This window comes from Mastigoproctus giganteus, chromosome 2, assembly GCF_048544385.1.
Source record: "Mastigoproctus giganteus isolate SK-2022 chromosome 2, ASM4854438v1, whole genome shotgun sequence".
Taxonomy (NCBI): Eukaryota; Metazoa; Arthropoda; class Arachnida; order Uropygi; family Thelyphonidae; genus Mastigoproctus; species Mastigoproctus giganteus.
The window spans coordinates 50,962,467-50,989,913 of record NC_143576.1 but is presented as its reverse complement, the minus strand read 5'-3'; the positions used below and the strand labels follow the sequence as shown (position 1 = coordinate 50,989,913).

The 27,447-nt window shown below is 37.7% G+C and overlaps 1 protein-coding gene across 1 annotated transcript in view; it reads right to left on the bottom strand.

The window, feature by feature from the left end:
• The window catches only part of mute (gon-4 like protein muscle wasted), a 1,102,179-nt gene that overhangs the window by 418,401 nt on the left and 656,331 nt on the right, over positions 1 to 27,447 (bottom strand). Inside the window, exon 19 of the mRNA XM_090389940.1 lies at positions 5,336 to 5,473. Coding sequence (XP_090246066.1) covers positions 5,336 to 5,473 — 138 coding nt within the window. The remainder of the gene's footprint in view (positions 1 to 5,335; positions 5,474 to 27,447) is intronic.

Here is a 27,447-nt window from a genome sequence, read left to right as displayed (position 1 = left end):
CATAAAACTATAAAAACAATTTGCCCTTTCCGGTTTATTGGACTTTTCTGCTAGCTTTTTTTTTTTTTTTTTGTTGTTGTTGGCACATCGGCTTCTGTTGACCCTATTGCACCTTCCAAAGTTTTTGCCTTTTCTACTCTGATCCAAGCCCGAAGCGGGATTCAAACCCGTGACCTTTGGGTTGCGAGGCAGGCACTTTACCCACCTGGCTACCCGGTCGGCTTTTCTGATAGCGCAATCTATTATAAATGTGTAGTAAACTCGATCATCTTACTGCATTTGTGTTAATAAAATCTGAAGTCCGTAGGTTTCTGAACATCGAAAAATGTTCAGCAACCTATGTGAAAAATACGGCGATAGATAAAAAATTAAAAACTTACCACGCATTACCTGCGTGTTCAATGCAATGCGTATTTTTATTTTTTTCGATGCTGATTTTAAATCTAATAGCCTTCCTTTATATTTTATGATGTTGCGTATGGTTTGGTCACCAACATTATAATGGTTCTTTATAGATTTAACAGATGCACTTTCATTTTTCAAACTTTTGAATAATTTTCAGTTTTTTGTTTAACTGAAAGCGGAACTCTTTTGCATTTACCCATCATTTTTGTGCTTTCTAAACAAAAAAAAATATATATGTTTACTATGAAAAAAATTGACATCCCTGACATAAATAACGAAACAAAATTTGTGTTTTTGCAGTGCAACGGAACTCAACAATCGACACGATGCATTAAAACAAACTAAAGATTTGGGTCTCTTTTTTTTTTTTTTTTTTTTTTTCCAGTCCTGAACTGTCCTGGTTAATCAGCCCCCCTGGTTAAACCAGGAAAAAAAAAAAAAATCTCAACTTCGATTTGCTTAGTCAGCATTCTATCAATCTGACCAACGATTAAAATTCTCTTTTGGAAAATACACATCAAGGTAATATGACCTTCAAGAACAGTCATGTTCCTTTAATATACTGTTTATATTTTTGAAATCATTACATACAATAGAAAGTTTTGTTGGCGATGTAGAAAATAATTTTCAAAGGGAAGAAGAGACACAACACTTGCTCATTTCAGAAAATATGAGTCATTTGTGTTTTTCTTTGTTGCAATTTTCTTTCTGGCAGAAAAAAATGTGAATCTTGTAATCCTGCAGGAAATGCTATTCCTTTCTGTAAATTCAATTTTCAATTTAGTGATGTCTCCTACATTTGGACGGGGATTTGTTAAATAATAATTAATAGACTTATTACTTATCGCCGAGAATGAGATATAATTTGGATATATTATTAAACTTTTATTTGCTTCATTCTGAACATAATCAATTACTTATTCTGAATTTATTCTTTCTATACTTTCCATGAATTATATACAAAGGGTACTAGGAAAGTTTTGCAATACAGCTTTGTTTATTTAATTTTTTCAAAGTAATTTCCTCTACATTCAATACACCTCTCCATCCTCCGAAACCAATCTTTAAACCAGTTCTGCCAAGTTTCACTAGGGAGTAAAGCACACTCGTTGTCCCAAGCCCGTAGAAGGTCCTCATCACTGGAAAACCGCCTCCCTTTTAGCTTCATTTTCACATGCGGGAACAGTGCAAAGTCGCAGGGAGCAAGGTCTGGCCTGTAGAGAGGGTGCTCGAGAAGTTTCAGTCCTGTCGTGGTCAAATATTCGGTGCAGGCTTTGGCGCGGTGAGCTCTAGCATTATCGTGATGGAGGTACCAGGTGTCCATTCTTGACTTTGGCCGCAGGTTCTTCATAGATCCAATGACTTTAGGCAGGCATTGTTCAGTATACCACTTAGCTGTGACTGTCTTCTGCGTGTCCAAAACGACACGTTCGACAATTCCACTCGATTTGAAAAATACAGCTATCATTTTCTTCTTTACAGATCGGGATTTTCTGACAATTACGGGTGTGTCGTCATCATCAAAGACCCAAACTTTGTTTTGAGCCTTGGTCGGCAGATCATAATAGTACAGCCAAGTCTCGTCACCTGTCACGATGTTGTTCACATACCGAGATTGTCCCTTATCAAACTTTTTTAACATCTCCCGGCACCAAGTCACACGTCGTGTCATCTGCTCTTCAGTCAGTTGATGCGGCACCCAGAGAGAACAAAGTTTCTTCACGTGCAAATGATCTTGCAGAATCGAACGAATTGCTGGTGCATTTAGGCCCAAAGTATCCTCTATCTGTTGGTAGGTCACTCGCCTGTTTTCGTCAAGCATTTTCCTCACAGCAGTAACGTTTTCCTCCGTAACTGACGTTCGTGGCCTTCCCAGCCTCTCAGAATCCTCCAGAGTGAAATTTCCCCTTTGGAATTCTCTATACCACCTGAATATCGTTGTACGATGTGGACAATCACCATCTAGTGCAAGAGTCATTTCTTCTAAGCACTGGTCTATGGTTAAACCACGCACAAAATTATACCGCAAAACTGTCCTTATCTCATTTCGTGACCACGATGCCATCGCAAGCACTTTACACTCTGACTACTAATGAATAACTGAGCCCATCGACTTGGCGTGGCGGCTACTATGCACGTATGAACATGTCTCAACATGCAGCAACAAGCAGCTTCCTGTGATTCATTGTTGCGTCATATTGCAAAACTTTCCTAGTACCCTTTGTATTCTGAATTTATTCTTTCCATGAATCAAATATTCTGAACTTATTTTTTCTATACTTTCCATCAATCACATATTCTGAACTTATTCTTTCTATACTTTCCATCAATCACATATTCTGAATTTAATTTTTCTATACTTTCCATTAATCTCATATTCTGAATTTATTCTTTCTATACTTTCCATTAATCTCATATTCTGAATTTATTCTTTCTATACTTTTCATCAATTCTACTTTACTGTTTGTTGTGCCTTAATGTTCTTTAATTTTTACTTCTGTTTCTTCAGATGTACATATAATTTTCAGAGCTGGATAGTTTTAAAAATGCAATTATTGAATTTTTTGCTTCTCTGCCAATTTTTCCTTTTCTCTCTGTCATCTTCATTTCTGTCAACTGAATCAAATGATCAGTTCATATTCTATGGAGATAACAACATAAATGAATGAAATAAAAACGTTAAGAAATAAATCAAATGAATAGCGTATTGATTTTATTTTATAGTACAAAAATTGTGTATAGTACAATTACTATAACACAATATGGGTAACACAATATCAAAAGTACTGCTAGATACAGTAAGAGTTGACCATGACTCGTCTGCTTCCTGAATAAATATTGAAACAATATGGCTGTTCTTAGTAGTGGTAGTGGCTTAAGTGTGAACTGTGATTGAAACCAGGTACTCACAGGAAATTTAAATGACTGCCAAAAGTGAAAAATTATCACGTGATGATTTTAAAAATATGTTAATGGCTTATACACTATTTGCATGTCTATTTGATTATTATTATTATCTTTCATTTGATTATTATTATTATCATCTTTCATTTGATTATTATTATCATGTTTCATTTCAAGGCCACTATATTATTTGTGAGGCCCCAGGCACATTCTGGTGACTAATCTGCCTTTGTATATATCACCTGTTTATGAAAAGGTAGTCTTAGGCTAATCATTTTCTTTTCTAAATGCTGGGTTGTTAATTAAAATTAGTAGATATATTAATTAGTTGTGTACTCCAAAGTAAAGTAGGTTAAAAAAAAAAAAGGACATTTATTGACAATTGAAAAAATATAACACAAATAGTTATGTTGTAACTTCTACCCTAAAAAATTTAGCTTTTAAATTAATTGCAATAGAAAATCATATTTCAAAAACCATATTCACTCCGGAAAACACTCTGAAGCATTTTAAATTGACAAACAATTTAAAATCTAGAAATTTTAATATTTCAACAAATTTTGAATTGTGTTTTTTTTAAATCTGCTAAGCCCCCATTTTTCTGTTAATTTACTGTTTTGCTAAACAAAACAGTAAATTAAGATCTACAAAAAGAAAGCTGGCTATGCTAAATTCCCATACTAATTTAAAATACACTCCATACAGGTTCATCTCAAAGTGTACAGAGAAAATAATTTTTTTTCTGGACCCAAAAATCTACTTCCTATTAAGTTACAGTCAAATTGTGTAAAAAACTTCATTAATGACATTACTTTTTGACAATATTTAGCCTTTCACATTAGATCTGGAAAACTACAGATACCATTAAAATTTTCTGAAATTTTTCCAACGTTACTGGGAGAAAAACTCATTTATTTAGCTTTAGGTTTTGTCATACAAAACCAAGCAACCAAAAAAATTGCATGTGTATCCTGTACACATGAAAGATGTTTTATTTTATGTGAAAAAAATCTTAGAGCCATTTAAATTTTTAAAATCGAACAGCTAGAATCGAAGTTATTAACAATGTAATGTATGCTCATGCCCACTATTTACTCTACCAAATCGAGGTTAGTGACTAGGTTAGCGTTATTTAGGAAGTGATGTTATTTGCATCATTTCCAACTCTCACTTTCATTACCAATCGGCTTTACTTCAGTCTGAAAAATTTAGTAGTGCCACCTCACATCAAAATACAAATCAGACACAGTCACAACCAGAAAGCAACCTATTTAATTCAAATTAAAAATTGACGTTACTGCAAAAATGTGGCAATTTCACAACAAACAAGAAAATGGGCAGAAAGCCATTGCTTTAACTGAGCTTCCAAGTTAGCATTCTCTCTTGAGAAGAGGTTAAATAATAATAATAATAAAAAGTATGTATACCCTGTATGTATGAAAGATGTTTTATTTTATTGACCAAATCAAAACCGTTTAAATTTTTAAAATCGAACAGCTAGAACCAAAGTAATGAAGTAACATTTTATACTCACACCCACTGCTTATTCTACCAAATCAACGTTAGTGACTGAGTTTAGCATCATTAGTATAATTTTGGAAGTGACGTCATTTGTCATTTCCATCTCACATTTTTGTTAAAAATCAGTTTTACTTCAGTGCGAAAAATTTTAGGAGGCACTGCTAAATAGCAAAGTGTTATTAACCAATTAATACTTCAGTTTAGTATATTTTGCAGCGTATAATGAATTGTTGTGGGGGTTTGATGGCACACAAGCTACTTTGACCATAATGCACCTATTATGACCAATTCATTATTGACAATTGGTAAAAAATCTATATACATTTATTTCACATGAAATCACTTTTCATTTTAAAATATATTTTTGATATTGGCCCTATGGTGCATGCTTTTGAAACACTGACCAAAAGAAAAAGAAAATAAGATATTTATTAAAATATTTGATTTTTATTATTTAAAGATGTAATTCCTATCAGGCTTTAATTTGAATTATTAAATACATTACCTCTACAGCACTTTTATTACTGCTTTCAAATTCACATAATGCTTTCAAGAACATTTGATATGTGGTAGAATTATTTTCAAGGGCTTCTTTAACTCTCATCATATAAGACTGAGCAAACATAAGTTCTCTCTCTTCTTTCTGTAATATTAATTTTTTTAATAAAATTATTACTTTTAAGCTAATTTTTTTAGATTAGTGTGTTATTCTGTTTTATAGAGAAAATGAACCATCATGATGCCAATTGAATTATGAAGAAATAAAAACATTTAGAAACAAGAAACATGCATCTAAGAAAAGTCTAAATTTTAAGTTATGATGAGGGGAAAAAAAGACATTTTACTTTCAAAGCTTAAATATAATTAATCAGACGAGCAAACAAATTAATTATAGAATGGAGGTATTTATTCATCAGTATAGAAACCTTCCCAAAGTTCGCAATACTAGTTTCAAAAATGAAAACCATGTAACATGATATATATCCAAGAACTCTCTCATAATTATGGTCAAGGTTCGTTTACCCCCCCCCCCCTTTGGTGATTCTTGTAATCAAAAGGTAAAGGTGAATTGCAGCCATTATCAACCCACTACAGGATGGAAGCCTCCTCAACAATTCAAGTTGAGGGAAATGGACCATAATCTGCCATGCTGGTCCAGTGCAGGTTTTCTTTTTTTTCCTAATGTAAACCCAAACACGAGAGGTAATAGAACCGATAGTACTTAATACCGTGCTTGGGTTGGAGGTAGAGAAGATGAAAGAAGATATTTGTTGACATTGGACTTGAACTTCTGTAGACTGTGATTTTCATGAAATACGTACGAAGGAAGGTTGTTCCAGAAAATGGCAGTTGAATGAATAAACGAGGAAGATGAAAAGTTGGTTCTGTGAGTTTGAAGTTGGACAGTAAATGGATGTTGGCTGGTGGCTGCACGTGTTCGGACTGTTTTGAAAGATTTTGAAAGGGTTGGCAGACAAACTGTATTTAGCAGTCAGGGGCTTGAACCCTGGTCTAGGCAAGGAGTGTGTGCTACTGCACTCCTGTTTCTGATCACTCGGCTACGAAGGCCTCACTTTCTTTTAATATAAGTTGTTAAATTTTACTAATCACAGGTGGCTTATTCATTTCTAGATACAATTTAAAGACAATTTAAAAAGATAATTTTAAAGACAATTTAAATTTTCCTTAAAGCTAAATTTCAGTTATAAAATCATTTAGCATCAAGTCAGCATTAGATATAATTCTGGTATGTCTATCAGTAACATATTTTCACATTGAATGTTAATGCAAAGGATTTAATCAATATGAAAGCAACCTAACAGGATTATCAACAGTTATGCCATTCATAGCCAGTGGATCAGTGCGATTCCTCCTTTTCTTTCTAGTGTTAATATAAGCAAAGATTCTTTTAATCTGCATAATCCCTTTAGCTACTTAAAAATCTAAGGCAAGGAATCCAATCGACATGGACAGCTAGTGCAATATTCAGAGAGTTCTGTGTGACACAAGCACTGGGAAAGCAAATATGAGAGTAGGACTCTGTTATAAGTCTAAGAACTCTGATGAGTACAATGAACCACTGTACAGAGAAACAGAGTGGATCAGCAAATCAGGATGTCACACAATGGGAGATTTTAACTTTCCGCATGTTGGACTGGAATTCACGAGTTGGTCATTCACAACCAGCAAGACGTGTGGATTTCTTGAATGTGTGTTTACTAAAGCAGCAAGTCAGAGAGGCAACAAGAGAAATCAACACTCTTTATCTTAATATCAGCAGTGATTCTTCATGCATAAAGAATCTGCAGGAAAAAGATCCATTGGGTGGCAGCTGTTGTTGCTGTTCTTGGGATTTTTTGGCACAAGGGTCTCTTGGGCCATATTGTGCCTGTCCATGATTTTCTTCACTAATTTCGCATGTTATTATAATAAGAGACTATTATACAAATGTATACCTTTCAAATAGTTAAATAGTTCTTCAAAATTTGCATCAATTCCTAGAATATGTTAAGGGTTCCTGTAAATTGGTCAGTGAGCTAAATCTGGATTTCAGGATAGGTGAATGTTGGGGACATTCAATAAGAATATGTTTTATTGTAAGCTGCAAATAGCAAAAGAAACTGTGGAGGATTCTCTCCCATAAAGAAAAAACAGATGAGTTGGATGGAAATGATTGATGTGGAGTCTTGTCAGAATCACTTCTCATCTGCTTCTCCTGAAACTAAATACCCAAAGCTGTGGGCATCTTGTATGATACAAGAACCAAAGGAGGCTCTTGTATCTGCAGCAGTTTGTTATTGGTTTGAGTTTGCCAGAGTTGGGACCATTCTTTCTTACATGATTTTTTTTAATAATGGATTTATATTCAGTGTAGGGCACTTTCAGTTGAGAGGAAGATCGAGTGTCGGAATGTTGAGCAGCGTCATCTGCACATTCATTACTTGGGATGCCAACATGACCAGTGTATCCAGCACAAGGTAACCTGGTTGGATGTTTGATGGTGATAAAATTTGGATTGGATCTCTTTAAGAATCTGATGAGAGGCAAAAAATTTCAATTGGATGGCAGTGATTGATTTAGAGAGTTGTTATATATCAGGGATTGCTTGATATGGTGGTTGTTTATGTTATATAGAACTAGTTTTATTGGGAACAATTCTGTGGCATACATACTGCATAAGTGTAAATATACACAATGTAAAGATTTACACAATGGTTCCTATAACATACTGCATTCAGTAGGAAAAGAGGCACAGCTACTGAAAAGATGGAAGAAATTGCTGCAGCAATTTCTTCCATCTTCTCATCATCTACAGCTGCTGAATCTGTTTTGGAGCCATCATTATAGATATGCATCATTATGATGTTTTCCAAGGAAGGTGCTTTATGTAGATTCTGCAAGCTGTTGTTTGCAATGGAAAATTTTCCCCATGTTATAAAGAAATTGTCACAAATGTGAGAATTGAATCCAGGGAAATTCAGTAGTAGTACAATCTGGGAAAATATTCTTAAAGTTAATGTCCCAACTGATATAATCTCTTGCAATCGAAGCCTTGCAGGGCAGGTTTCATTAGGTTTAATGTGGTATATGAGGGGGCAAGAATATACTGCCAGCTGGGATACTCTTTTATCTTTGCTGCATAGTTACACAATAAGGATTTTCTCCTTACATATAGAGGGGGTTCATTTGCCTCAATATACAGGCTGTGGACTGGAGATGTTCCAAAGGTTCGAACAGCTATCCTATGGGCACTCTGCAGGATGGTGTTCAGATGTAAGAGAGCACCTTTCCAAGCAGAGTCATACAATGGGTTCTATAATCCAAGTGTGATCTTATTAAAGCTCTATAAAGATGCAGGAAAGAGAGCTTCTATGAGCACCCCCAGGGCATACCAGAGACAGCTCTTAAGACGTTCAGTTTTTTAAGGCAAGACACATGAAGATAAGCTATATAAATAGCAAAATTGAGTTTATTGTCTAAGTATAATTGCATAAAAACCCCAATAGACGGAAATTGTTGGTAACAGGAATTAGGTTGTATTTTAAATAAATTTCTGGATCTGGATGAAGTTTGCGTTTCTTACTAAAAAAAGAACAGCAGTGGATTTATTTTCTGCTAGGGAATAACCATTCCGTAATGCCCATGATTCCATTTAACTACTGAAATTTGAAGTTGCTTTTCAATGGTATTCCCAGTTTGGGACTCACAAGAGATAATCAGCAAACATGTATGATTCTACTATACATTGTACATCCGGTATCATATTTGTAATTCTAATTACAAATAATGTTGCACTGAGGATAGAACCCTGTGATACACCTTCCTCTTGTTCAAATGATTTGGATAAGTTAAAATTAAAAGATATATTTTGGCTAAATGCCAAAAAAAAGTCTACTGATGAGGCTAGTGGGAGCCAAATGTGTTCAAAGTCGATAAGCAGATTTTCTTCTTTATTGATTTGAAATTATTATTTTTTTTATAACTTTTGATTTAAATTTAGTAGTGTAAATGTTTTTTTTGTGACTTTCTGATTAATTTGGTGCATAAAATTGCATAAAATTGCATAATTGCTTATAATTGCATAAAAACCACAGCAGATTTCCACAGTCATTGAATCGATTAAAGCTTTCGAATTCTGCTGCCATTGTTTTCTTATCAATATAGCAGATACTAGAAGTTTCTATGTAACTTGTAGCAGTAATGAGTATCAGAAGAGGATTATAAACTGTAAATTTTAGCACTACTTACATGTTTTAATAATTCAACTAGTCACATAACATACGACACTAATATTCACAGGGCTTTTAGAATCAGTGATTTAGCGTAGATATATTATCGCAAATAAGCAAGCGCCAGAGTTAGAACCACATAGGTGGCAATAGATAGTTAAATATATTATCGATTATAACAATTTAGATTTTACAAATGTCACGTTTTAACTTAATACATATAGCCCCTTAGATTTTACAAACGTAAAGTTACAAGTAAATACATATAACTTAAACATGATAGGAGATACGAAATTCATACAATGTTAACTCTGTAAGAGATAACACTCGATACTGAAAAATATAGTGTTATTACTGCATTGGGATATAAGTTTAGAGTAATGTTTAGAGTAATAATTGTAATGAAATGTAATGTAATGAAATACTCAAGGTAGTGGGAGTTCTGTGACTTGGGGGAGAGAACTGAGGAGGGGTTACACAGCCTTTTGAAATGTACTGATTGTTTGATGTTTGCGGAATTTAATAGGAATGGGACATGATATTGTCAAGGTGGATGTCTTTGCTAATGCTCGAAGTAAGGTGTGTGAAGAAGTTAGGCACCAATTCAGTGTTATGGGCCTTTATAAGAGCTTGAAGAACAGGGTAGATCCGCTCGAAGTACTTAAACATTGGGCCGTATCAAGCTCTCGGCTGCCCACATCAATGGCAGCGCTTGAACTTGATCATCAGGCAGCACAGCAGCCATCCCTGAGGCTGAATGCACTGGATTTATTGGATGATTTTTTTTTTTTTTTTTTTACATGTTCAAGAGGGAAATAGAGATAGTAATACTCTTGAGAGTTTGGGTACAATGTTTTTACCATGTTGACCAATATTTTTGCAGCACCGGCGCACGCTAAGTTTTCATTTATATTAGTTATTTTATCGACTTAATTGTTATACTAAATTATTTTCCATAAGTAGCTTTATAGTTCTAGACAAGCTCTGTGGTTTATTTTTGAATTGAGATAGCAAATTTGAAAGTAAATACTTAGTGTCTGTTGATTTTACGTTCGCAACTTGCTGCCATTGTTATATGATACGGAATAGCGTAAGATTTAACGTAAAACTATATAGCGAAAAACATAGCACTGTATTAGAAATCTGTTAGATTAGTATAGTATTATCAATTAATCAGTAACATTTATTAATCTTATTAAAGTTCAATGTTAACTAAATTATACTTAAGGGAATGATGACCCAGACTAGAGCAGCAAGGCAGCTTTCACAGAATAGCAAGAGTGCAGGGGAGAACTGAAGGGGGTGATTCTCCCATGCATCACAGTTTAAAACAATGTGTGAAATGTTTGCAGACCTATCTAGAACAGTACATGATCTAGCCAAGGAGGATGTCTTTGTGTGTGCTAGGTGCAGAGACCGTGAAGAAATTAGGTGCCAACTGAGTGTTCTGATGGACGTCTATGAGAGTTTGAGGAGGGTAAATGCCCATGAAGAAATTAATGAGGGGCCCATCAAGCTCTCAGCTGCCCAAATCAACATCAGAGCTCACCCCTGTGCATCAGGCAACACAGTGGCAATCTCTAAGGCAGAATGTGCTGGTCCTACAAGAACTAGTTATTGGCAGGGAGATGATGAAAAGTTGATGATGTAGAGCAAATATCATATTTTAAGGGAACAAAAGGTGATATTGTTGTACATGTTGACACTAATGACCTTAAGAGTAAGAGATCTGCAGATTTACTTAACCAAGTACAGGACAATGGTGGAAAAAAAAAGTCGCAAGTTGGGTTAAATTTGAAAGTACCTGCAATTCTGCCCAGACACAATAGGAGGGAGTATATGATGAGAGCCTTGTCAATCAATTTGGCCCTGGAGAGATTGTGCAGGCTCAAGGGGGTAGAATTTTTTTCAGTGTGGTCTGTGCTTGCTAACAGGAGAGACTGCTTCTACAGGGATGGGATACACTTAAATAGAAAGGGTGCAAGAAGGTCCTGATGCTATCGAGGCAGCGTTAGGTGGGTTGGAAAACTGCAAGATTGGGGAGGAGCAACCTAGGAAGCAAGTTGCTGGGGAGTTCAAGAGCTGCTGGGAGTCGTCATGAAACAAGTAAATACATGGGCTGCATTAGAGTAACTAAGAGTAAGAACAAGTGCATGTATACTTGTATGTACAATAATGCTAGAAGCATAGTAAATAAAATTGATGAATTTGAAGTGCTGATCAAGACATCAAAGGCAGATACTGTTGGGATATCAGAGACATGGTGTCACACAGATATAAGCAGTGCAGAATTGGGATTTGGGGAGTACACTATGTACATAAAAGATAGACATGATAGGAAGGGAGGAGGGATTATACAGTTAGTTAAGCAACACATAAAATCTAAGGAAGAAAGTCCAGTTTACATAGGTGAAGAGTGCAATGTTGAGTCTGCTTGGTGTGACATAAGCACTGGGAAAGGGAAAAATGAGAGTAGGAGTATGTTATAGGTGAAATAACTCACTCTGACGAGTACAATGAATGAACAGATCTGCAAAGAAATAGAATGGGCCAATAAATCAGAATGTCTTGTAATGGCAGATTTTACATTTATAGATACTGACTGGAACTTGTGGATTGGTCACTTTCAGGTTAGCAAGACTTTTGTGGATTTATTGAAGGATTGTTTTCTATAGCAACATGTTCAAGGGCTTTCAATGATCCAAGTGAGTTGACTGTGGATCATTTTTTCAAAATTTTACAGAGGCAACTTGGCAGTGATAATAGTCTATAACTATTAGGACTGCAGGGATCTTTTCCAGGTTTCAAAAATGCCAGGACTGTAGCATAGTGCCAAGAAGTGGGATAAACATTTTCCAGGAAGGCTTGGTTAAAGAAGACTAGCAGCAGTTGTAAGTTTTTCTCATCAAGGTGCTGTAACATAACATAATATATCCCTTCTGGCCCAGCGGCACTGTTGCGTGTTGTTCTGATGGCTTGCAAAAGTTCACAGTATTGGAGAGGCTGGTTATATGGGAGTAACAGTGAGGTTCGAAAGTCGATGGGTCTCTGTTCTGTGGTGGTCTTAGGTTTCTGAAACTCCAGAGTGTAGGTGGAAGCAGCTAAGACTTGAGCAGTGGTTTTCCGCTAGGAATTTGTTATATCCAGAGGAGCAGAGAGTTCTAGGCCATTGCAGGAAAGAATTGGGGAAGGAACAGTTGGAAACTTCCCAGAAAGCTGCCTAATATTCATCCCTATTAATTGCGGGTTAGAGTTTCTGTTGATAGTTGATGCAAACCAAGTCCAAGAATCTTTCTTGGCTTGTCTTTGAATGAGACGCACTTTTGCCATTAGCATCTTGTAGTTAATAAGATTAACTGTAGTTGGAGTTCGATGAAATAAATTCCGTGCTTTATTTTTTTCTTTCTTTGCTTTTGTGCATTCCTCATTCCACTGATAATTGAAGTGGCGTCGGCTCTGGGGATACAATAATGGAATTGAGCATTTAACTGTGAATAAAAGGTAGGATTGTGATATAATCGGCAATTTCATCTATGAGCTGAAGTGGCATAATTTTTTTTGTCCAGTCCAGAGTGATTGCTGACTGAAATTTGTCCAAATTAGCTTTAGAGAATTTCTATTTCCTGCAGAGTTGGTCTAATGGTGGTTGTGTAGTCATCAGATTACAAACACCTAGAAAATGATCACTGCCCATGGGATCATCCAGAGCGGACCATTTCATGACTGAAAACAGTATCAGGGAGCAAATCGACAGGTCAATTGCAGAAGTCTATCCAGTAGGTAACTGTATATGAGTGAGCAAGCACTATTAAGAAGAGTGAGGTTTTGTTTTCCCCAGAAAGGTTTCAATCAGTCGGCCACATCTGTGTAATTTAGATGATCTCCATAAAGGGTGGTGGCCACTGAAATCCCCTAGCAGGCAGAGAGGGTAAGGTAGTCATGTTAAAAGTTCTTCAAGATCATTATAAGAGTAGGTATGATTTGGTGGGAGATAGACTGAGATTAGTGTTAAAACCTCTAAGTAATCATATGCACAGCAACGGCTTTGATTTGGGTTTGGAAAGTGATTTTCCTAGCCGGAATCTTTGAGTTAATTAAAATATCTACACCACCATGAGAAGAATCGGATGTATTCTGATCTTATCTATAGATTGACAGTTTTTTATGGAAACAGAAATTCGAGAAGTTAAATAGGTGTCTTGCAGGAAGAAACCAACTGGAGATTAGCGGTTAATTAAGTATGAATGTCATCAATGTTGCCATGAAAGCCTCTACAATTCTACTGCCAAATATAAGGCATTACTTGAATTTAGAAGAAGCTGTACCTGATGTGGCTGTCTTATTCCGCTCAGGCTTCTGTTTGTCTCTTTTTGAAAAGGTAGGGCGACCGGTGTCCACATCTTCTGCAAAAATTACCAGAATCAGATCTTCCTGTTTGGATGAGTGCTCTGTGTCCATCAAAGTGTCTTGAATAATCTTTTTTGAAGTAGGACTGTGATTATTTGAAGTAGTGGAAATCATTGGAGGAGCAGATTTCACTGGTATCTTAAGAAGCATATTACTTGCTTGGTCTGAGTGCTTAAGGGGACTGGAATGTTGCTGAGATAGGACAACCGAAGCCCATTCAGAGAGTGATATATTTGATGGAATGGTAACATCAGTTTGAGTGGCTATTGTTTGAACCTTTTTAGCAATATTGGCATAGGCAGGCTTGGGTATAGTAGCTACAATTTTCGTGCTTCCTGATAATTAACTTCATTTTTGACTTTATATTTCACAATTTTTTTCACCGTTTCCCTTCTCTCACATGTCTTAGAGTAGGCAGGATGGTTGCCTTTGAAGTTGGGACAGATCATTTCTTATGGCAAACAATCACTTTGAATTTGATCGGAGGATCCACAGTTGGGACAAACTGGATTCCCTCTGCATGTCGTTTGAGAGTGGCCATACTTTTGGCATTTATAACATCTCAATGGATTGGGTATGAAAGGACGAGTGTGGCAAAGTAGATATCCTGCTCTTACTGATGAGGGTAGGTTTGCACTGGTAAAGGCAAGAATGATATTTCTTGTAGATGTAAGTATATTGTCTCTTTGGATCATAATTCTTTATACAGCAATTACATTTTGTTCCTGAAGCTCTTCTTTAATTTCTTGCTCTATCACATTCATCAGGCCCCAACTAGATATTACACCCTTTGATATATTTAGGTTGTGTGGGGGAGTTACTTTCACTGGAATACCAGCAAAATTTGTCATTTTTAGCAGTTTTTAAGAATGCCTGCAGTTTAGAGTTTCAACAAGTAAGTCCCCCTGAATGAAGTCTCTTAACCATCTTAGGAGACTTGCAATACTTTCCAGGTGTTTTTGGATTAGAAAGGGAATAGCTTACTGAGAGGCTGTTCTGATACAGAGTGCATTATTAAAAATGCAGGTAAGTCTGCGGCAGATTAACTTTTCTGCCAAGGTTATCAACCACGTTACAGGGATAACATGATAAAATATGAAAAATAAAATATTTTTCATATTTTATCATCATTAAAATAAATATTCATATTAAATACATCATCAAAAAGGATGATAAATATTTTATTTATCATCCTTTTTGATGATAAAATATGAAAAATAAAGGAAAGGCTACTTTCTTTCCTTGCTCTCTACCAGTACTTTTGATACAAGGTGTTATCAAATAAAAGGATTTTAGTAAGGAGAGAAACATAAAACAGAAATTGAATTCACCTTTTAGAAAATTGCACTGAAAGGACAGAAAAACTGCTCAGTCACGATTGCTTGGCACCCGGGAACCCCTAAAGAAGTTTCACTTCAAAAAAACCCACCCATTTCACACATCTATTCATTCTATATGTCTATCCAGCTCAGCCTTAAATTTATTTAAGCTATCAACTCCCACAACAAGAAATGGAAGTCTGTTCCAGCAATCAACTGCCTGCTGGCTAAAGGCAAATTTCTGCACATCAATTCTACAACTGGCTTTTTTCAATTTGACTCTGCGCCCCCTCAAGTTGTTAATCTGAGCAAGAGGAAGAATCCCATCAGCAATGAGCCTATTCAACCCGTTCAAGGCCTTATACACCTCAATCATATCACCTTACATGTGCTTAGTCTCCAGACATTGAAATTTGAAAAATATTAAGCCTATCTTGGTAAGAGCACCCATTTGTTCCTCTCGCCAATCTTGTTTCCCTTCTCTGTACTCATTCTAGCAACTCTACCTCCTTCCTAATATGAATCCTCCAGACCTATACACAGTACTCAAGGCGTGCCTGACCACTGCCTTATACAAAGGGATAATCACCTCCTTTTCCCTACTAGCAAAATTCCTATATATTATTAACAATATCCCATGACCTGCTCTGGCAACATGCCTCCACTGCTCAGGAAACTTCATATCTGATTGCACAATTTCCACCAGGTCTTTTTCATTCTCCATTTCATTGAGTGTAGGACCCCACAGTTGGTATGTTTCTCTTGGGTTACTGCTACCCACATGCAGTACTTTGCATTTATCAGTGTTAAACTTCAGTTGCCACTTTTCAGCACATCTGCCTAAATTTTCTAGATCCTGTTGCAGTAGCATACTGTCTTTACTGTCTTTAACAACCCTGCCAACCTTTTTGTATCATCTGCAAACTTGGACATACCCACATCAAATAATCCCAGGGGGTTCACATCTGGTGGGTATGGGCTTGGCACACCTAGGCTCCTTGAGTTGGATATCAACATTCATCTCTTTCTTGATGATTCCTTCCTTCTATTGACTCTCTCACCGGAATTTTTTTTTTGCTGGTGCAGCATTATGCTGCACCAGCTTCAGGCTTCCTTGCACCATATGGATAATAATGATATTAGCATTAGTAGAGGCATTTGATGCAAGAAAGCAAGCTTATGCAGCATCGGCCAAAAAAAAAAATAAAGTAAAATAAATAAATAAAAAATAACCACTTCCACTTCACCCCTCTGTTCATTCGAAATACCTGTCCAGCTGAGACTTAAACTTATTTAGGCTATCAACTTCCACGTACCAACTGTGTGGTACTACACTTAAGGTGGTAGAAAATGAAAAAGACCTGGGAGTAATTGTGCAGTCAGATATGAAGTTTTCTGAGCAGTGCAGACAGGCTGCTAGGGCGGGTCATGGGGTTTTGTCAATGATATATAGGAATTTTGCTAGCAGGGAAAAGGAGGTGATTGTCCCTCTGTATAAGGCAATGAATGGTCAGGCCACGCCTTGAGTACTGCATACAGGTCTGGAGGCCTCATTTTAGGAAGGATGTAGATTTGCTTGAGCGTGTACAGAGAAGAGCAACACGATTGGTGAGGGGAATGATGGGATTCTCTTACCAAGAGAGGCTTAAGTTCTGCAAACTGCAGTGGCTGGAGACTAGGCACCTGCGCGGTGATCTGATTGAGGTCTATAAGGCCTTGAATGGGTTGGGCATACTGAATTCTGATGGGATCCTTCCACTTGTTCAGATTACCAACCTACGGGGACATAAGTTCAAATTAAGAAAGGACAGATGTAGAATAGATGTGCGGAAATTTGCCTTTAGCCAGCGGGTCGTTAATTGCTGGAACAAACTTCCATCTGTCATTGTGGAAGTTGATAGGTTAAATAAATTTAAGGAGGAACTGGACAGGCATTTGGAGGGAATGGTGTGATTTTTTTTTTTTTTTTTTTTTGGCTGATGCTGCATAAGTTCATACACTTGCTTTCTTGCATCATGTGCCACTACTACTACTACTACTACAAGGGATGAAAGTCTGTTCCACCTACCAACCACCCGCTGGCTAAAGGCAAATTTCCGCACATTTATCCTACATCTGTCTTTCCTCAATTTGAATTTATGCCCTCTCAGGTGATTATTTTGAGCAAGAGGAAGAATCCCATCAGCATTGGGCATGCTCAAACCATTCAAGGCTTTGTACACCTCTATCAGATCACCTCGCTGGTGCCTAGTCTCCAGACACTGTAATTCGCAAAACTTAAGCCTTTCTTCGTAAGAGCATCCATTTCTTCCATTCACTAATCTTGTTGCCCTTCTCTGTATTCGTTCCAGCAGCTCTACATTTTTCTTGAAATGAGGCCTCCAGGCCTGTATACAGTACTCAAGGTGTGGCCTGACCATTGCCTTATACAAGGGAATAATCACCTCCTTATCCCTGCTAGAAAAATTCCTATATATCATTGACAATACACCATGAGCTACTCTTGCAGCCCGTCTGCACTGCTCAGAGAACTTCATATCTGCCTGCACAACCACCCCCAGGTCCCTTTCATTCTCTACCACTGTCAGTGTAGTACCACAGAGTTGATACGTTGCTCTCGAGTTGCTGTTTTCCATATATATAGTACTGTACATTTGTCAATGTTAAACTTCATTTGCCACCTCGAAGCCCATCTGCTCAACCTTTCCAGATCCTGTTGCAGCAGCATAGTGTCAGTAGTGTCCTTGACAACCCTGCCAACCTTCGTATTGTCTGCAAACTTGTACATTAAGCTTGATATACCCTCATCAATATCATTTATAAATACAGAAAACAATAAAGGACCCAATACTGAACCCTGAGGGACTCCACTAATAACATTAGTCCACGATGAGCAGTGTCCATTGATTACCACTCTGTCTTCTCCCCCTCAACCCTTTATCCATAGCAGCAATTTGCCTCCAACGCCACACTGCTCCAATTTGTGAAGCAGTCTTCCATGTGCAACTGTATCAAAAGCCTTTCTAAGATCCAAGTATATAATATCAAAGTTATTCCCTGTATCCAGTTCTTTTGTGACTGCATCATAGTATCCAATCAAATTGGTCAGGAAAGACTTCCTCCTAACAAAACCATGCTGTGTCCGAGCTATAACTGAAGTCTTGTCTAGATGATTCTGCAGTGCTTCTTTAACCAGTGCCTCCATTAATTTTCCAGGAACAGAAGTTAAACTCACAGGTCTATAATTACTTGTGTCAGCCGTTGATCCTCCTTTGTGAATTGGGGTCACATTCGCACATCTCCAGTCGATGGGTACCTCCCCTGAGTACAAGGAAGCTCTCATAATTATGGCTAAGGGTTTGCTTACTTCCTATGCTGCCTCCTTTAATATAACAGGATAGATCCCATCCACCCCAGGTGCCTTTCTTGTGTTTACCTTCAACAATTTCTCCTCCACTTTACTCTCAGTTATTACAAGATTCTCTAGCTTACTGCCAGAGTTGAATACACGTCTGGCATTCCCCTCGCTGAATAACTCCTCATGTGTGAATGTCGATGCAAAATATTCATTTAGTTTGTTAGCTATCTGAGCTGGATCATCAACCGTTGACCCATCGATATCCAGTGGACCAATCTGATTCATCCCCTTCCTTCTAGAGTTTACATACGTAAAGAACTCTTTGCTGTTTTTCTTCGCATCCCTTGCCAAGGAGTTCTCGTAATCTGCCTTCGCCTGCCTAACCTCCTTTGTAACTTGGTTACAGATCAACTTGTATCTATCATAGGCTTCTGTGTCACGTGTTAATTTGTATGTATCCCATGCATTTTTCTTCTCCGCCATATGCCTCATTAGTTCATCTGACATCCATTTAGGCCTAAACCTTGAACAATATTTCTTAGTTGTTATGTAAAGCCTAGTAGCTTCCAAGATAAGTTCTTTGAATGCTTCCCATTTTGAATTTTCTGTTGGTAACATCATCAGTTGATCCCACTGTATATAATTTAAATACTGTCTCAGTCCATCATAGTCGCCTTTACGAAATCAATACCCCTTCCCTTTACCCCTAATGGTAGTTACCTCTTTGAGTAAATCCCACTTCAGAACACTGTGATCACTGCCTCCTAGTGGTTCACTTATCTGCAGATTTTTAATGCATGAAGAATCACTACTGATAATCAAATCAAGAGTATTACTCCCTCTAGTTGCCTCCCGAACATGCTGATGTAGAAGACAATCATCCAATAAATCCACAAAAGCCTTGCTAGTGTGTGAGAGACCAGCCCCCAAATTCCAGTCAATATCTGGGAAATTAAAATCCCCCATAAGACTCTCTGATTTACTGGCCCACTCTATTTCTCTGTACAGTTTCTTATTATACTCATCTGAGTCATTAGGCCTATAGCACACTCCTACTCTCAATTTTTATCTCCCAATGCTTATGTCACACCAAACTGACTCCACACTGCACTGTCCAGCGATGTCGACTGGCTTCACTTCCATGGATTTTATGTGTTTCTTAACTAATAGCATAACCCCTCCTCCCTTCCTATCCTGTCTATCCTTTCCATAGACATTGTACTCCCCAAATTCCATTTCTGCATTCCTTATTTCTGTGTGACACCACGTCTTTGAAATCGCAACAATATCTGCCTTTGATGTTTTGAGCAATACCTCAAATTCATCAAATTTATTTACTAAACTCCTAGCATTGGTGTACACACAAGTATACATGCACCTACTCTTGATATCATTAGTGCCAACGTGTACAACTATATCACCTTTTGTGCCCTTAAAAGATGATATCTGCTCTACAACCTCATCAACCTTTGCCCCTGGCAGACATACCCTGTTCCTGTTCCATCTATCCTTTTTACAAAGCATGTTCCCCGTTTCCCTGACAATAGAGTCACCAACAAATACTAGTTCCTTTGGGACTAGCGCATTCTGCCTTGGTGGTTGCCACTGTGTTGCGTGACGACCAAGTGCAAGCTCTGGCGTTGATGTGGGCAGCTGACAGCTTGATGGGCCCCTCAATTTAGTTCCTTCGAGGCATCCACTCTGTCCTTCAAGCTCTCATATAGGCCAATAAGAATGCTGAGTTGTTGCCTGATTTCGATACACTCCTTGCATCGCGCACACACAAAGACATCCCCCATGGCAATATCATGTCCCGTACCTGAATGCTCCACGAACATCATGCAAGCTGTGCATTTTAGAAGGCTGCGATTCAGAAGGCAACTGCCCCCCTCGGTTCTCCTCTGAGCCACAGCACTTCCATTAGCTTGAGCCTTTTGTTTTGCTGCTCTGGTCTGAGTCATGATTTCTTTTAATTTAAATAAAATTTCAATTTCAGTTTATAACCCTAACTTATCTCCCAACACAGTTATAACGAGATATATATTTTTTAGTGTCAAGTATTAATTATCTCCGAGTTCCCTTTATATAACTTCCGTATCAGTTATGTATTAATTAATTTAATTAATAAGTTTGTAATCTAAGTCAGTATATGTATTTAGTTAAAAGTACAATTAAATGCCAACGAAGTTCAACAAATTTAATAGATTTTACCGATCACTGAAAATATTATAGCTTATACTATACTAATTACCTAGCTTCGATATATAACGATCGTATGACAAAGACAAAGGCAGGAAGTACGAACGGTAATCTATGGACACTTAAGTATTAATTAACTTTGAAATCTCTCTGTCTCAATTCAGAATAAACTAACGATCCTTACTAGGTCTATAAGTTACTTACAAAAAATAATTTGATGTAAAAAATATTCAATAAGCGGCTAAATATGGCTAAAAAAAAAACTTCTCGTTCAGCGGAGTTGCGACTTGTAACTCGTGGATACGCTTACCGATACTTTTATGCAATTGCAAGGCCGAGTAAAGAATAAATACACCAAATTAATCAGAAAATCACAAAACAATGCTGTACTACTAAATTTAAATCAAAAGTTTTAGAAAAACAATAATTTCAAATCAATAAATAAGAAAAATCCACTTAGCGGCTTTGGACACGTCTGGCCCCTACTAGCCTCGTCAGCAGACTCGAATCCGCTCTACAACGTCATCAACCTTTGCCCCTGGCAGACATACCCTGGTCCTGATGAATACACAAAACAGCAAAGGACCCAGCACTGAACCCTGGAGAAATCCACTAATAACATTATTTGTCCACGAAGAGCAGTATCCATTGATTACCACTCTCTGTGATCTCCCACTCAACCATCCTTTTATCCATTGTAGCAACTTGCCCTTAATGCCATACTGCTCCATTTTGTACAACAGTCTTCCATGTGCAAGAATATCAAAAGTTTTCCTGAAATCCAAGTATATGATATCAAAATTATTTTTTGAATCCAGTTCCTTTGTGACCATATCATAGAATTCAAGTTATCCAATCAAATTGGTCGGACAAGACCTCCCTTTAATAAACCCATGGTGTGTCTTAACTGTTACTACAGTCTTGTCTGGATGATCCTGCAATGCGTCTTTAACCAGTGACTTTATTATATTTCCCCGATAAGGTTAAACTAACAGGTGTATAGCTACTTGTGTCACCTTTTATTATTATTACTCTTATTCGCCATATGGTGCAAGGCAGCCTGAAGCTTTTGCTGCACCAGCCAAAAAAAAAAAAAAAAAAAAAAAAAATTCTGAATTACCCTAACAGAGTGGGGGGGGGGGGGAATAGGAGTCAGAAGAAGGGATCACCAAGAAAGAGAAGAATCATATCCAGCTCAGGACCCTGGGTGTGCCTAGCCCATACTTAGCAGATGTGAAACCCTGGGGTTAAATTTTAAACCCCGCTTTGTGAACTGGGGATACATTTGCACACCTCCATTCCATAGAGACCTCCCCTGACCCCCAAGGCAGCTCTCATAATTATGGCTAAGGCTTTGCTTACTTTCTTTGCTATGTCCTTTAATAACTGGATAGATCCCAACCACCCCCATCTGCCTTGCTTATTTTTAACTTCGACAATTTCACTTCCACTTTGCCCTCAGTTATTACAAAATCACTTAACTCCCTGTTAGAGTTTGCATTCTTAACTTCTTGCGTTCCCCTCCTTGAATAACTCATCAGGTGCGAATGTAGATGCAAAATACTTATTCAGTTTATCAGCTACCTGAGCATGATCATCAATAGTCAAACCATCTATCTTAAGTGAACCAATCTGATTCATCCCTTTCCTTCTAGAGTTTACATAAGTAAAGAACTCTTTGCTGTATTTTCTTTCATTCCTTTGCCAAAGATTTCTCGTAATCTGCCTTCTCCTGCCTAGCCTCCTTTGTGACTTGATTACAGGCTAGCTTATATCTGTCATAGGCTAGTGTCGCTTAATAATTTATATGCATTCCATGCATTTTTCTTCTCTGCCACGAGCCTAATTAATTCATTTGACATCCATTTAGACCTAAACCATGAAAAGTATTTCTTAGTTGGTATGAAAAGCCTATAACCTCCAAGATTAAGTCCTTGAAGGCTTCCCATTTAGATTTCACCATTGATAAAATCATCAGTTGATCCTACTGTATTGAATTTAGAAACTGTTTGAGAACACTGTAGTGACCTTAACGAAAGCAAAAGCCCTTCTCTTTACCCTTGATGGTAGTTACTTCTTTAAGTAAATCCCACCTCAGTACACTGTGATCACTGCCACCTAGTGGATCCTTTATCTCCAAATTCTTAACGAGTGAATAATCACTGCTGATAATCAGATCAAGTATTACCCTCTGGTTTCCTCTCGAACATGTTGCTATAGAAAACAGTAATCCAATAAATAATGAACAGCATGCCAGAAGTTTATAAAACTAGGAGCTAAATGACTTTGTGATAACTGAAAGGAAAGTGGACGAGAAACTGTTGAAGACGGACATAAAAAAGCACCTGGGATGGATGGAATCTATCCAATTATATTAAAGGAGGCAGAAAATTAGGTAAGCATACTCATAGTCAATAATATGAAAGCATCTTTGGTGTCAGGTGAGGGGGCTATGGACTGGAGAAGTGCAAATATATTCCCAATTCATTAAGGGTATCAAACGACGACATTGTTACTTATATACCTGTCAGTTAATGTCAGTTTTTCTTCTCTAATTGGAAATCCCATTTATGAAGATACTCTTAAAATAAAGGTGTCATCCAAGCATTCATTTTATTGGCAAATTTAACAGGCAGCTGTTCTACTTCTTAAAAACATCTAGACAATTTACTCTTACCTATAACTAATGGCTTCATCTTGATTGTTGCTGTCATGTTGCATGATAAAAGAACTGACTCTCTTTAGAAAATACAGCTGCGAGTTACAGGCTCTGAAAAAAACGATAAGTGCCCAGACACAATAGGAGGGAGTATATGATGAGAGCCTTGTCGATCAATTCGGCGCTGGAAAGATTGTGCAAGGCTCAAGGGATAGAATTTTTTTCGGCCTGGACTGTACTTGTTAACAGGAGAGACTGCTTCTACAGGGATGGGATACACTTAAATAGAAACAGTGCAAGAATATTTGCTGATGCTATCAAGGCAGTGTTGGGTGGGTCGGAAAACTGATAGCTTGGGGGGATACAAGGACTAATAGTTTAACAGTAGCCGTAGGCAGATGTGAAGGTGATTCTTGCACAACGTCTATTAGAATAAGTAGCGACCTGGAGTGTGGGGTGTTGGGGGTTTCAGGGACGGGTGGCGGTCATCGTGGAATGGGTGGATATATGGGATGTGTTAGGGTAACAAAGAATAGGAGTAGGAGCATGTATGCTTGCATGTATACCAATGCTAGAAGTATAGTAAATAAATTTGATGAATTTGAAGTGTTGGCCAAGACATCAAAGGTGGATATTGTTGGGATATCAGAGACATGGTGTCACACTGATATAAGGAATGCCGAACTGGAATTTGGGGAGTACAATGTGTACAGAAAGGATAGACAGGATAGGAAGGGAGGAGGTGTTATGCTGTTAATTAAGAAAAACATAATATCAAAAGAAGTGCATCCAGTTGATATAGATGAACAGTGCATTATTGAGTCAGTTTGGTGTGACATAAGCACTGCGAAAGCAAAAATAAGATTAGGAGTGTGTTATAGGCCGAATGACTCGAATGAGTACAATGAACAATTGTACAGAGAAATAGAGTGGGCTAGTAAATCGGAATGTCTTATAATGGGAGATTTCAACTTCTCAGATATTGACCGGAACTTGTGGGTTGGGCACTCACACACTAGTCAGACATTTGTGGATTTATTGGATGATTGTTTTCTGCAGCAGCATGTTCAAGAGGCAACCAGAGAGAGTAATATTCTTGATCTGGTTATCAGCAGTGATCATTCATGTATTAGGAATTTGCAGATAAAAGAACCACTAGGTGGCAGTGATCACGGTGTACTGACGTGGGATTTACTTAAAGATTTAATTACCATCAGGGGTAAAGGAAAGGGTTTTTGCTTCCGTAAAGGCGAGTACAGTGGTCTCCGACAGTTTTTAAATTCTGTACAGTGGAATCAACTGATGATGTTACCAACAGTAAATTCTAAGTGGGAAGCATTCAAGGAATTAATCGTGGATGCTACTAAAAGTTTCATACCTATTAAGAAATATTGTGCAAGGTTTAGGCCTAAATGGTTGTCAAAAGAACTAATGAGACTCGTAACAGAGAAGAAAAATGCATGGGATGCATACAAATTAACACGTGACACAGAAGCCTATGATAGCTACAAGTTGATCTGTAACCAACTTACAAAGAAGGTTAGGCAGGCGAAGGCAGATTACGAGAAATCCTTGGCAAAAGATGCTAAGAAAAACATCAAGGATTTCTTTACTTATAATAAACTCTAAAAGGAAAGGGATGAATCTGATTGGTCCACTTGACATCGATGGTTCGACTGTTGATGATCCTGCTCAGATAGCAAACAAACTGAATGAGTATTTTGCATCTACATTCACAAGTGAGGAATTATTAAGGTTTGAAAATGGCAGTAGGTTATCAAATTGTAGCAGGATACTCAATGATTTTGTAATAACTGAGAGCAAAGTGGAAGAGAAACTGTTGAAGTTAAACGTAAGAAAAGCACCTGGGGTGGATGGGATCTATCCAGTTATATTAAAGGAGGCGTCAAAGCAACTAAGCAAACCCTTAGCCATAATTAGGAGAGCATCCTTGGACTCAGGAGAGGTTCCCACGGACTGGAGATGTGCAAATGTATCCCCAATTCACAGAGGGGGATCGAAGGGTGACACGAGTAATTACAGACCAGTTAGTTTAACTTCTGTTCCGGGTAAAATAATGGAGTCGCTGGTCAAAGATGCATTGCAGGATCATCTAGACAAGACTGCAGCAATAATTCAGACACAGCATGGGTTTGTTAAGGAAAAGTCTTGTCTGACAAATTTAATAGGATATTATGATGTGGTTACAAAGAACTGGATGCAAAAAATAATTTTTATATCATATATTTTGATTTCAGGAAAGCTTTTAACACTGTTGCGCATGGAAGACTATTGTACAAATTGGAGCAGAATGGTATTAAGGGTAAGTTGCTACAATGGATAAAAGGATAGTCGAGTGGGAGAAGACAGAGGGTGGTAATCAATGGGTGCTGCTCTTCTTTGACTAATGTTATTAGTGGAGTCCCACAGGGTTCAGTGTTGGGTCCACTGTTGTTTTGTATATTTATCAATGATATTGATGAAGGTATATCAGGCTTAGTGTCGAAGTTTGCAGATGATACAAAGGTTGGCAGGGTTGTTAATGACAGTAATGGCAGTGTGCTACTGCAACAGGATCTAGATAATTTGGGTAGATGGGCTAAGAAATGGCAACTGAAGTTTAACCTTGACAAATGCCAAGTACTGCATATCGGTAGAAGTAACCCCAGAGAAACGTACCAACTGTGTGGTACTACACTTAAGGTGGTAGAAAATGAAAAAGACATGGGAGTAATTGTGCAGGCAGATATGAAGTTTTCTGAGCAATGCAGACAGGCTGACAGGGCAGGTCATGGGGTTTTGTCAATGATATATAGGAATTTTGCTAGCAGGGAAAAAGAGGTGATTATCCCTCTGTATAAGGCAATGGTCAGGCCACGCCTTGAGTACTGCGTACAGGTCTGGAGGCCTCATTTTAGGAAGGATGTAGATTTACTTGAGCGTATACAGAGAAGGGCAACAAGATTGTTGAGGGGAATGAAGGGATCCTCTTATCAGGAGAGGCTTAAGTTCTTTTTTTTTTTTTTTTTTCTTTTGATTTGGTAATTGTTGGCGCATCGGCTTCTGTGGCCATATTGCACCTCCCAAGGTTTTTGCAGTACTTTGATCCAAGCCCGAGGCGGGAATCGAACCCGCGACCTTTGGGTTGCCGGGCAGGTACTTTACCCACTCGGCTAGCCGGTCGGCGCTTAAGTTCTGCAAATTGCAGTGGCTGGAGACTAGGCACCTGCGCGGTGATCTGATTGAGGTGTATAAGGCCTTGAATGGGTTGAGCACGCTGAATTCTGATGGGAACCTTCCACTTGTTCAGATTACGAACCTAAGGGGGCATAAATTCAAATTAAGAAAAGACAGATGTAGATTAGATGTGCGCAAATTTGCCTTTAGCCAGCGGGTGGTTAATTGCTGGAACAAACTTCCATCTGTCGTTGTGGAAGTTGATAGGTTGAATAAATTTAAGGAGGAACTGGACAGGCATTTGGAGGGAATGGTGTGATTTATTTATTTTTTTTTTTAGCTGATGCTGCATAAGCTCATACATTTGCTTTCTTGCATCACATGCCACTACTACTACTACTACTACTGTAATCCTCTCTTTGATGTTCTTTCCTGCAGGGGAATTTTTAAAAAATCATGCAATGGTCTGGGGGTAGCCCTATAGTAGAACCCTGTTTCATCTGTATTAAAAATGCCTTCAGTTTCATTTGTTTTAAAAGAATTATCAGTGCTTAACACAGTTTGCCAAGAGGTTTTCAACCATTTGTAATTTTTCCAAAGTTTGCCAAGAGGTTTTCAACCTCATGTAATTTTTCAGCAAAATCATTAGCTTTTTGAAGAAGAATGCCACGACTGACTGGTGCATTAAATGAACTGGCCTGTTTGAATTAAATGAATAGAGCTTCCTCTACTGCTTGGCATATCCCTTCATGCTTCCTTTTTCTGGTT